Source organism: Pituophis catenifer, unplaced genomic scaffold (genome assembly GCF_029215685.1).
Source record: "Pituophis catenifer annectens isolate HBS135680 unplaced genomic scaffold, rPitCat1.0.hap2 SCAF_4, whole genome shotgun sequence".
Classification (NCBI taxonomy): Eukaryota; Metazoa; Chordata; class Lepidosauria; order Squamata; family Colubridae; genus Pituophis; species Pituophis catenifer.
This window is the reverse complement of record NW_027256884.1, coordinates 64,246,467-64,259,307: the sequence shown is the minus strand read 5'-3', so window position 1 is coordinate 64,259,307 and position 12,841 is coordinate 64,246,467. Positions and strand designations below refer to the sequence as shown.

General features: G+C 49.7%; 1 protein-coding gene across 7 annotated transcripts in view; it reads left to right on the top strand.

Moving 5' to 3' along the window:
• DMD (dystrophin) overlaps window positions 1-12,841 on the top strand; it is a 2,096,968-nt gene that overhangs the window by 560,132 nt on the left and 1,523,995 nt on the right. For all 7 annotated transcript variants that reach the window (XM_070944209.1, XM_070944203.1, XM_070944204.1 and 4 more), the window contains exon 5: window positions 12,342-12,434. In XM_070944209.1, the coding sequence (XP_070800310.1) occupies window positions 12,342-12,434 (93 nt within the window). The remainder of the gene's footprint in view (window positions 1-12,341; window positions 12,435-12,841) is intronic.

Below are 12,841 nucleotides of genomic sequence, written 5' to 3'. Positions count from 1 at the left end.
TATCTGTAAGATGGAGGCTTGGAGAGGGGAAGACCCTTGGGATGCACACCAAGAAGAAAAAGACCGCCAAGTAGCTGAATAGATCCGTTGAGTAGATGATCACCGGGATGCCTGGATGGTGTGAATTATGTCAGGAGGGATACGGTCCCGCTGCAGGGCTTCCCACTCAACCGCCAGGCGGTCATCTGAAGCCACTGGGGGTCCGGATGTAGAACGCCCCCTGGCTGAGACAGTCTGGAGTAAATGGAATCCTCCAAGGAGGGGACACTGAGAGGTGCATGAGATCCGCAAACCAAGATCTCCTCGGCCAGTGTGGTGCCACCAGGATGATCTCTGCCTGTTCCAGCAATAGTTTCCAAATTACCCTCGGGATGAGGGGAAACGGAGGGAAGGCGTACAGTAAGCCCTGTGGCCAGGGGGCGCGCAGGGTGTCCACTGCTTCTGCCTGACTGGAAGGAAAACAGGAAAAGAAGCAAGGTAACTTGCTGTTCTGATGGGAGGCGAACAGATCTACTTGCGGATTCCTGAAACGTGCAGTTATTCTCTGGAAAAGGAGAGGATGTAGGCTCCATTCTCCATGATCTATCTGTTGGCGGCTCAACCAGTCTGCTGTCACATTCGAGACACCCGAGATATGGTCCGCCTTCAAGGAGGCCAGATGTTTTTCCGCCCAAAGGCCTAGTCTTTTTGCTTCCCGCATCAGCGAAAGAGATCTGGTGCCGCCTTGGCGATTGACGTGCGCCTTGGCGGAGGTGTTGTCGGTGAGGACCAACACGTGCTCGCCGGAAACCAGAAGTTGGAATGCTCGAAGCGCCAGGTAAATTGCTTGCAGCTCCAGCCAATTGATGCTGCGGGTGGATTCCACGTTGGACCACGTCCCCTGCGCGATCTGAGCCCCGCAGTGAGCTCCCCAGCCGAATTTGCTGGCATCGGTGGTCACTGTTATCCACTGAGGGTCCAGAAACAGACAGCCCTTGGAGAGCGTTGGAGAGCGCCACCAGCGAAGGGATGAGAGCACCTCCCCTGGAACTTTCACCTTGGTGAGAGAGGATCCCTTGCCCGTTCTCTGAAAAGGCAAGATAAACCATTGGAGGTCTCTAAGGTGTAACCTGGCCCAGGGAACAATAGAGATGGTCGAGACCATCTTGCCTAGGAGTTTGGAAAGAAATAAAGGGGAAGCTCTCTTATCCCTCAAGACCTTAGCTACCATGGATTTTAACGCGGCCTGCCGATCCAGGGAGAGAAACACTCTACCTTGTTCCGAATCAATAATAGCCCCCAAATGAAGAATCCTAGTCGAGAGTTCTAGGTGTCTTTTCTCTACATTAACAGAGAAGCCATGCGACGCTAGTGTCTGGATTGTAAGGCGGAGATCAGACACGGCCTGCTGATAGGAAGATGACATAAGGAGGATGTCATCCAGGTAACACTGGAGGCGAATGGCTTGAAGCCGGAGGTGAGCCGCCAAGGCCGCCAAAATCTTAGTGAAGCTACGGGGAGCAGAAGAAAGGCCAAAGGGTAAGGCCGTGTATTGGTAGTGAACCCCAGCATAACAAAAACGGAGGAACTTCCTGTGGGAAGGGCGAATGGAGATATGGAGGTAAGCCTCCGTGAGATCTATTGAACAGAGGAGATCGCCCCTCCAAACGCCGTCTAGGATTGAACGTAAGGATTGCATTTTGAACCTTCTATAGATTACAAACTGGTTCAAACGTTTAAGGTCCAGAATGGGTCTCCACCCACCCGATGACTTAGGGACCAAGAAGACCCGAGAGTAAAACCCCTGTCCCGCTTGATCACAAGGCACACGCTGGATGGCATTGATGGCCAGCAGATGGCTGATAGCCGCCTCCATGAGGGATCTACGCTCGGCCATCTGGGACAGGGAACAGCGAGTTAAAGACAAAGGGGGGGTGGAAACAAATTCGATGGCCAATCCCGATGAAATGGAGGCCAGGACCCAGCAATCCGAAGTGGTACTCTCCCAAGCTTTGGTGAAGAGGCCCAATCTTCCACCAATGGGAGGATCGCAGGTACCACTAGCGACGGCGACGGATGGAGCGACCCCCTCCCCCTCGAAAGGGCCGCCGGGAACCGAAACCCCTCCCCCTGGGAGGTCTGTCCTGGAAATTCCTCTGTCTAGGGCCTAGATACCCTGTATGGAAGTTACCCATGGAACGGGAAGAGCCCAGACCGCCCTCTGAAGACCTCATCGGGGGGTGAGGACCATAAGGAGAGAAGCGGGGTTCCCCTCTCCGAAAAACAGCAGGTAAGATCTTTCGTTTGTCCTTGGTTTCGATAAGAAACTCGTCCAAGGCATCACCGAACAACTTCATGCCCGAAAAGGGGACAGAGGCTAGGCGCCACTTGTGTCTGGCATCCGCCTGCCAGTGACGAAGCCAGACCAAGCGACGAGCCGCAACAGCGGAGGCCATGGATTTTGCCGCAAACCGCGTAGCGTTTAAGGTGGCATCCACGGAAAATTGCACCGCAGCAACAATCTTGTTGAGATCTTGTTTCAACCTCGAGTCCTCTGAGGCCATCTTGTCTTGCAGCTGGCGAAGCCAGAGAAGCGTGGTGCGATTGAAGAAAGAGGCTGTGGCCGCCGATTTAATAGCCCATGCTGCCCCTAGATGGGCCCTCTGCAGGACCTGTTCAGCCCTGCGTTCTTCCGGCCTTAGCCCTTCCTCCGGATCCCCTGGCAGAGAAGACGCTGAAAGTAAGGCTGCCACAGGGGCGTCAATAGAAGGTATCTGCAGCAGGGAATCAAGGTCTGGGGACACAATGAAATTCTTTTTGTCCATAGAGGACGGTACAGGTACCGAAGATGGTGCAGACCATTGCTTATGTATGACCTCTAAAAAGAGAGGAGGCATTGGGATTGCTGTTATCGGTTTAGGTTGTTCTGCAAACAACGGGTTTAAGGAGCCTGCTGCAGTTGCAGGTTCTGGAGTGGGAGATGGACCCAGTTGGGCTGCATTTACCGCTTTAAATAATAGAGACTTAAAAAGGGCCTGGGGAAACAGGCCTGTAAAGGCGGGCTGATCAGCGGGCAAACCTTCATCCTCCGATAACTCCAGTTCTGGAGCTTCAGCATCAGCCTGGATGAAATGATCGCTGACACAAGAGATTGCTGGGGAATCTGAACCCGCCAGAGAAATTGCATCCTCCATATTAAAATCCTCCATAGGCTCCTCAGATACAGAAGGAGCGGGCTGGAGAGGAGTTGGTGCCTTAGCCGGAAAACCACGCTCTGCCAAGGATTGCTGCACTGCCACAGCGATCATGCGCTGAATATCCTCAGGTTGCCAACTAACCTGAGGTTGGTCAGGAGCCAGACCGACCTCCGTAGAGGTTCGGGCCGGGACAGAAAAAGGGGAAGGTTGGAGTCCCGAAGGGACGGGAGCGTTAGACTCCACAGTAGAAACCTTACCCACGGCTGAAGAGGAACCCCATACATCAGCTGACTCAGCTGACAACTGATAATCCTGAAGGGACACCTGATCAGAAGACACAGAAGCTGCGTGTCTAGGGACATTAGAATTAGAATTAGCCCTGAGTCTCTTGGGGTGAGCCAGGTCAAGGTTAGGAGCTTCCCTACCTTGGCTCCTGCCAGACCTATCGTGACCTATCTCTGAGGTGGGGTTCTTGGCAGAACGTTTTGCGCCTGTGCGTGAAGGGCTCAGTAGAGGACCCTCATTACGCTCCTGGGCCTGCTCCTCCCTGCTTGAGGCCACTGACTGTGCTTGAACTGTGGCCTTTTGGCCATGTTTTGATTTAGTCATTGATTTAGGCATGATAAGACTTAATTACCAGTAATAATATGGTGACAGGGAGGGAAAATGAATAGCCACAAATTCTTTACAATTAATGTAATTCAGAAAAGACTCAGCAGTCTAAACACCCCCAATTAGCCTCAGATCGCAAACTGCCGTTTGAAAGTGAGGCACAGTCAGAAGGGCAGGAGACTCACAGCAGAAAGGCTAGGGCCTTACTTGGCGCCTCAAATTGGCGCGGGCGCGAAGTCAGGCAGCAGCGCCATGGTCTCTCTTATGCAGGAGGCTACAGCGCTGCACAGCTGAGCCTAATTTGCCCTGAAAAACCTTCCGATAGCTGCCTAGAAAGGAGAGCGGTCACAGGCAGCACGCTCCTCCGAAGCGCCGGTGAAAGCGCTAGTCAGCTGAAAGCAATTAACGCCGGGCGCTTGATAAAGGCGCAAGACAATTGCGCCAATCTGAATGGCTTACTAAGAAGCGAGGAGCGTAATTAGAGCTGGAGGCTGTCAAAGCCGTTCACGAGGCTTCCGGCGCTATCATGAGTGAGAGCTGGGAAGAACTATGCAGCTGACAAGCGGCTAAGCTCAGAGAGCACCAAGGCTCAAATTACAGGCAGCAAACGACAGCTAAGTCAACGAGGGACAAAATGGCTGCCAGCCCGCCGAAAAAGGGAGCGCAGACTCCTCGAATCGGCCTGAGGCAAATGGCTACCCCAGAAGGTGATAGCCTGTCGGACCACCCTCCCCACAGGAGCGCTAAACTCCACCGACCAGGTTAAGCCACTGACCTTCTAATAATGATGACAAAGGGGAGGAATGGAGGTAAGAAGACTAAACAGTAGGAATTCAAGGAATCCCCAGCTAGGTAAGTTCCAAATCAGATTAGAGTAGAATTGTCAAACAGTCCAATGTCAACCAAATAATCTAGCAGAAAGAAATTAGCTCTAATAAACAAGACTACTAGAGCTCACAAACCACACAACTGTCCAGTCTGATGACTGAGCAAAAAGCTGGGAGCCCTAGCAACAGGGGGTGGATTTAAAAGAATTCCAGGCTCAGTCCATCCTCTGACCAATGAGCACAACCCACGTCTGGCTGCTGTCTCCACCCTCAAGGGAGAATGTTTGCATGATACATGTAGTAAATGACTCCCTAGATGGATAAATAATTTGTCTCTAATGGAGAAATGTGTGTTTCTGATTGATGGGGCAGGAATATCAATGGAAATGTTAATTATAGATTAGGCAATACCCAGAGATCAAATAAGAAAATAATTTGGTTAGAATAATTAGTAATAGACCCAGAAATGAAGTATTGGCAAAAACATCATCTAAGTATATGTGATAAAGTAAAGAAATATGGAAACATAATCCTGTTAGGGTAAGGTGACCAGACGTCCCGCTTTTGGCGGGACAGTCCCAATTTTTAGCAATTTGTCCCGTGTCCTGCGGCATTTTAAAAAAGTCCCGATTTTTCATTCTGCCTCCTGAGTCCCAGCTGATGGCTAGAGGGAAAAAAAACTGTTTAAACTCTTGCCGCGGGGCTTCAAAGGGCCGCCTTACAGCTGATCAGTGTTAAAAGAAAACAAATGAGTAGACCGATGCCTGCAAAAATAGAAAAAACAGCCCCTTACAGCTTCCGCATAGGTTAATTAGCACAAGTTGATTAGCTCGGCTTCCCCACTCTCAGCTGATTTGCTCTCAGCTGTTTTGCGCAGGGCTCTGTTCTGTTGCTGGCTGCAAAAAGTTCCTGGAACAGATTTTTTCCCCCTAGCTATGCTGAAAAGCGAAAGCGAAAGTAAAAAGCAGGGTCTTTGCTGCAACATGACAAAATGAGGCAGAGAGAGATTTCTTTTTCTTTTTCCTCACCAAAAAAGGTAGGTGCAAAACTGCAAACAATTGGAAATTTAGGGCAAAAGAGGAGAGTTCAAGATTTTAAAACACAAAAGAAAAAAAGTTCTATTTAACTAGGGAATTGTAATAATTGAGATACTATTAATTGTATATTGTGTTGAAAGCAGAAATGGTTAAGTTGTGGTTTATTATTATTATTATTATTATTAATCAAATTTCTATACCGCCCTACTCCCGAAGGACTCAGGGCGGTGAACAGCCAAGATAAAATACAGACAATACAAATATTAAAAATCCCTTAAAATTATTAAATATTTCGGCCGAAACACAGATTAAAACACCCAATTTATAAAATCACGAATTAAAAAATTTAAAATTTAAGAATTTAAAAGAGGGGAGTTAGGCCAGGCCAGCTTGCTGAAATAGAAAAGTTTTGAGAGCACGGCGAAACGTGCGCAGGTCCGGGATCTTCCGTATCTCTGGGGGGAGCTCGTTCCAGATGGTAGGTGCCCCCACAGAGAAGGCTCTCCCCCTGGGGGCCGCCAGTCGACACTGTTTGGCCGACGGCACCCTGAGGAGCCCCTCTCTATGGGAGCGTACTGGTCGGTGAGAGGCTATTGGTAGCAGAAGGCGGTCTCGTAGATACTCCGGTCCGATGCCATGGAGCGCTCTAAAGGTGGTAACCAAAACCTTGAAGCGCATCCAGAAGACCACCGGGAGCCAGTGCAGCTCGCGCAGGAGGGGGGTCACATGGGAGCACCACGTCGGTCCCATAACCACCCGCGCGGCCGCATTCTGGACCAGATGGAGCCTCCGGGTGCTCCTCAAGGGGAGCCCCATGTAGAGAGCATTGCAGTAGTCCAAGCGGGAAGTGACAAGAGCATGAGTGACTGTATTTAACGAGTCCCGATCCAGAAAGGGACGCAACTGGCGAATCAGGCGGACCTGATAAAAAGTCCCCCTGGCCACGGCCATTATATGCTCTTCTAAAGACAGCCGTGAGTCCAGGAGGACACCCAAGTTGCGAGCCCTCTCCGTGGGGGGCAATGACTCGCCCCCAATAGTCAGTGATGGCGCCAACTGACTATATCGGGATGTCGGAAACCACAGCCACTCGGTCTTGGATGGGTTGAGCCTGAGTCTGTTTCTCCCCATCCAGATCCGCACGGCCTCCAGGCACCGGGACATCACTTCAAGGGCATCATTGGGGTGGTCCGGGGTGGAGATGTACAGCTGAGTATCGTCAGCGTACTGGTGGTACTTCACCCCGAAACCACGGATGATCTCACCCAGCGGCTTCACATAAATGTTGAACAGAAGGGGCGAGAGGACTGACCCTTGTGGCACCCCACATACAAGGGGCCTCGGGGTCGACCTCTGCCCCCCTGTCAACACAGACTGCGACCGGTCAGAGAGAAAGGAGGAGAACCACCGTAGGACAGTGCCCCCCACCCCTAACTCCTCTAGCCGGTGCAGCATGATACCATGGTCGATGGTATCAAAAGCCGCTGAGAGGTCTAATAGGACCAGGACAGAGGAACAACCCCTGTCCCGAGCCCTCCAGAGATCATCAACCAACGCGACCAATGCCGTTTCCGTGCTGTACCCAGGCCTGAAGCCCGACTGGAACGGATCCAGATATGACGATTCATCCAGGTACTGGGGGAGCTGTCGCGCTACCACACTCTCTACAACCTTCGCAATGAAGCGAAGGTTGGAGACCGGACGGTAATTTGCCAACACTGCCAGGTCCAGGGAAGGTTTCTTGAGGAGAGGCCTCACCACCGCCTCTTTCAAGGCGGCAGGGAAGACACCCTCACTCAAGGAAGCATTTATAATCCCCTGGAGCCAGCCTTGTGTAACCTCCCGAGAGGCCAGCACCAACCAGGAGGGACACGGGTCCAGTAAACATGTGGCTGCACTCAGTCTGCCCAGTATCCTGTCCACGTCTTCGGGCGTCACAGAATCAAACTCTTCCCAGATAATACTCACAAGACCTGCCTCTGTCCTCCCCGCTGAATCTACCCAGTCAGAGTCCAGATGTTCCTGAATCTGAGCGATTTTGTCATACAGATACTGTACAAAATCCTCGGCTCTACCCTCCAAGGGGTCCTCCCGCGCTTCCTGGTGGAGCAGGGAGCGGGTCACCCTAAACAGGGCAGCCGGGCAATTATCTGATGACGCAATAAGAGTGGCAAAATAGTTATACTTCGCCACTTTTATCGCCACCAGGTAGGTCCTAATATGAGACCTTACCAGTGTTCAGTCAGATTCAGAATGGCAGGCCCTCCAACCACTCTCCAGGCGTCTTTTCCGGCGCTTCATCTCCCTCAGCTCCTCGGTGAACCAAGGAGCCAGGCGAGATCGACGCCGGGTCAGAGGCCGCAAAGGCACGACCCGATCCAAAGCTCCAGCAGCCGCCCTATCCCAGGCGGCCACCAGCTCCTCAGTCGAGCCGTGTGCCAGAGCCTCAGGAAATGGCCCAAGCTCCGTCTGGAACCTATCAGGATCCATCAGGCGCCTGGGGCGGTACCACCTCAGTGGTTCCGCCTCCCTGCGGCGGGGTGCGGTGGTTCGAAGGTCAAAGCGAAGGAGGGAGTGATCTGACCATGACAAGGGCTCGATCACTATATCCCCTATCTCAAGATCACTCAACCACTGACCAGAGACAAAAACCAGGTCTAGCGTGTTTCCCCCTGTGTGAGTAGGGCCATGAACTAACTGGGTCAGGTCCATGGCCGTCATGGAAGCCATGAACTCCCGAGCCACCTCAGACGCCTCACCGACGGATGGCAGGTTAAAATCCCCCATGACCATAAGCCTGGGGGTGTCAACCGCCACCGCGGCTATAACGTTGAGCAGCTCGGGCAGGGCTGCCGTCACGTGGCAGGGAGCCAGGTACGTAACCAGCACACCCATCTGCACCCCATGACCCCACTTCACAAGGAGGGACTCACAACCAGCCGTCTGAGGAACAGTGACCTCCCTCGGACCAAGACCTTCTCTAATGACAACCGCCACCCCCCCCGCCCCTCCCCTGTGTCCTCGGCTGATGGAATGCGCGGAAACCGGGTGGGCACATCTCAACGAGGGGAACCCCCCCCTCCTGGCCCAACCAGGTCTCCGTAATACCCGCCAGGTCCGCTCCCCCCTCCTGAACAAGATCACAAATGAGGGGGGCTTTATTTACCACGGACCGGGCGTTGCACAGCATCAGCCGAAGGCCCAGGGCCTGAGGGTCTGTGCAACCTGGGGAACGAGAGGAGCATTGGAGGCCGGAGCGCGCCACCGCTTGGAGCCAGCGGGCGCGTGCTCCCACAACCTGATGTGGCCCCCTGCTCCCGCCATATCTGCCCCTCCCACCCACAGTACTGATGTAATGACCATCCATAACACAAGCTCTAACCCCCACCTTGACCCCGGTTCCCGCATCTCTAGTGCCGTGCTCTTCAGCCGGCTCTGGCCTCCTCCCCGACAGGTTCTCCCCCAAACCCACCGAACCCACCCCCCTCCCAGAAACCTTTAAAACCTTATCTAAAAATTTCCCTAAAAAACCCCACAACCCCCTCCTCGCCGCATGCCACCTCTCGGGATTCCAAAATCCGTCATCAAGGTAGGCCCTCGATAGTGAGGAGGGCCAAACCTGCGAGAGGGGGGAGTCTCGCAGCGCAAGCAGGTCAGCAGCCGTAAACATCGCACAAAAACAGAGATGGAGAGTCAACTGGTCAGGGTTTCACCAGATCGTCCAATAATACTGGGTCAAAGTAGATCTTCATATCAGGAGCTGGTTCACTGCCCTCTCACGACAGTGAAAGGGGCCAGTGACATCCCCCCACGTCTGGAGGATAATTATCCCAGTCACCCTCTCACAGTGACTGGGGCAGATGACACCGACAATAAACTCACAATAGTCCATCCTTTCATCTGGCGGATGACAAACAGCCCCCTCAGCACCTGCACACCATTTTGCCCAGTTCTCCTCCAGTTTGGGGTCGCACAAGAAGCCAGCAATTTGTAAAGTTATTAGAAACAATGTTGATAATCCCACAGGCACAAGTTCTTCTCTGGGGCGAAAGTAGGGATAGCAGACAAAAAAACCCAGTCCAAGTCCAGGGTGGGTGGCCATCAAAGGCCAACACCCACACATACCTGAGGGAAGAAGGGGGGGAGAGAAGCCACCCGAGGCGACCAATAGAGCCCTGGTCAGCCTCCCGCCTCTCCTGTCCCAAAACTCCCCAAATCCCCAGTCTCAGCTCTGATGACAAACAAACCCCGGATAACAGGGGTCAAGGCTCAAAAAAGAGCAGATGGTAATCCTGAGGGCAAGGCAAGGCTGTCCGTATTCCCCCATCCACCTGCTACAAGTTCTTTCCACAGCTGGATGATCCGTGGCTGCCATTGCCTTCCGCCGGCGGCGCCGCCACCACCGCCACGGCCGGCTCGTAACCGGCACCCTGGGCTCCCCATGGCGCCTCCAGGACCCCCGAAGAACGTCCGGAGAGCGTCCCAGAGATCCGTGAGGGGCGAGGGGATGAAGGGCACCTCCAAGCCGCCGCCGCCGCATAGTAACGCCGCCCGCAGCCGAAACGCTCCGGCTTCCACTCCTCCCGGCACTGACAAGCCAGAAACAGCTGTTTTTAGCAGGCCGCCGCCCCATCTCCCGCGGCGGCTTCAAACAGCGCGTCCCGCCCTGCCCTGATATTCCGGAGGGCGAAAAAGCCCTCAGCAGGCAGGGTGGGCATTCCCCTCATTGGGACTGGAGCCGGAGATTGTTAAAGCGGCTCCCGAAGACCCCCTGACACCAGCGACCTCTCCATCTCCTCGCGGAGCTCAGCCGACCGCCGCCATCTTGGGACAAGCCGGAAGAGGGCTAATCTTTTGGAGGAATATATGGGGGAAATTATTTGGTTTATTATTATTGATAAATATAATTAATTGATTTGTAAGAAATTGGATTGCATGGAAATAATTGGAATATTCATGTTCATATTGATTAATATACAAAAAGATAGTTATATAACTAATTGATTTATATTAAAATGTTGAATTTGTATTAAACAACTGTATTACATAATTACATAATTAACCAATGTGAGGATGGATATAAAAATAGATGACAATAGGAAGGGGTATAATATAGAATAGAAGGGAAAAATTGAATTTGATTAAGATTAGAGATGAGGATGAAGGGTAATATTGTTTTTTTAAAAAAAATAGATGAGGAATAAATATGGCAAAAAGGAAATATAGAAATTGTAAATTTAATTGAAATGACTAAACACTGTTTAAATTTGTGAACCGGCCAAATATTCTGTTCAAAGAAAATACATTGTATGTTTGTATGTGTGTTTCTAATTATTGCTACTTATTCATATTTGTTCTCTTTTATTCTTTAAAGTTTAACAATTCATTCTTTATCTTAATATATTTATATTTGTTTGGGGTTGGCTTTCTTCCCTTTCATCTTTTTTATTGTACAGTAATCTTTCTCCTCAAACCTACCACCTCTCTGTTTTCTTTCCTTCTTACTTTCTCTTCCCCCCACCCTCTTCTTCTCCTCCCTACTTCCTGTTCCTTTCTCCTTCTCCTCCTCTCTTCCTCCCTCTCTTACTCTCACTCCTACTCTAATTTCCCTTCCCTTCCTTCATCCCTCTCTATTGCTGTATCCTTTTATGCATATGGACTACTCAGAGGGCTGAAAAAGTTATTTTTGACTGGTCCTCACACTTTTGACCAGTCCTCGAACTTACGACTGTCCTCACATTTTACATTTTTGCCCTATCTTGTCATCATGGTGAAGAGAAGCAGTTGTGAAATGAGTGACATGGTTGTTAAGAATGCTGCACGGGCATAAATGTGAGGATGGTCATAAGTGTGAGGACCAGTCAAAAGTGCGAGGACCTGTCAGAAATGACTTTTTTCAGCCCTCTGAGTAGTCCCTATACACATAGCCATGGCCACCTGGTCACATGACCAGCTAGCCACGCCCAACCAGTCACATGACCTCCAAGCCACACCCACAAAATAAGCCACGCCCACAATGGTGTCCCTCTTTACCAATGTTAAAATCTGGTCACCTTATGTTAGGGAAATGTTTGGGGCAAAATTGTATGCATGTTGTTTGAGTTTTGAATGTTAATGGTGTGAAAATTAAATGGAAGACTCAAATGAAGGCGAATCTGCACGTTTTATAAGTTGACACTTGTAGAAATATATCATCTCATAGAATCCTACTACTAGGACAGATAAATATGGGGGATTATAGATGAAGTATTCAAATAAAAATATGGTCAATTTTTTCTGGATTGAGAATTTATGCAAAATAATATCTACAAAATCTTTACAAGGGAGATGATATAAAAATAAATATTTTCTATTAATCACAAATTAATGGAATGCCTATGTGTTATTTCTGCTTTTATTATTCCATTTCTTTTCTACATTTTCAGAATTATTATTAGTGGATTTTTTAAAAAATGCATATTATGAAAAGAGCTATAAATATAGTTGTTTCTGCAAGCTCTCTTTTACTATGTTGCCAAAACATTTTATTAAAAAGCATTTAATCATTTAAGTTCATGCAATAATATATTTTGCCATTCGCTTGGAAATATAAACTCATTTGCTTCTGGTTTATTACTTTTACTTTGCAAAGAAAAACATTTACATTTCTTAATTTCTATCTTTTATTCTGTTTTGTCTTGTTCTAACAGGTAGATCTGGTAAATATTGGCAGTATAGATATTGTGGATGGAAATCATAAATTGACCCTTGGATTGGTCTGGAGTATAATTCTGCACTGGCAGGTATCAAATGATTGTTTCTGGAAGAGCTGTAGGATGTATGAGTAATAAACAAAGGACACTAATGCAGCTCTTTATTTATAATTTATAAATTGTTAAATTTATGTAATTGCTCATTTTATTTCCATGATGCTGGGTGACTTACAAAGCTAAAAATAAAAAGCCCCCCCCCTCAAAAAAAAAGTAACAAGCACACATTAAAACATTTAAAAACATAATCTGTGGGAGAGCACCATTCATTTTTTCTAATAATATAACCACTTTGGTGTCTCTACATCAATAGATCCCCAGGCCAGATGGCAAAACCATGTCTTCAGGGTCTTCAGGAACCAGTCTAACCTCAGAATAATGATGTTCCAAAGAAAAGATGCTCTGACAGAAAAGGCTCTAATCATTCATCCTTTTAGATG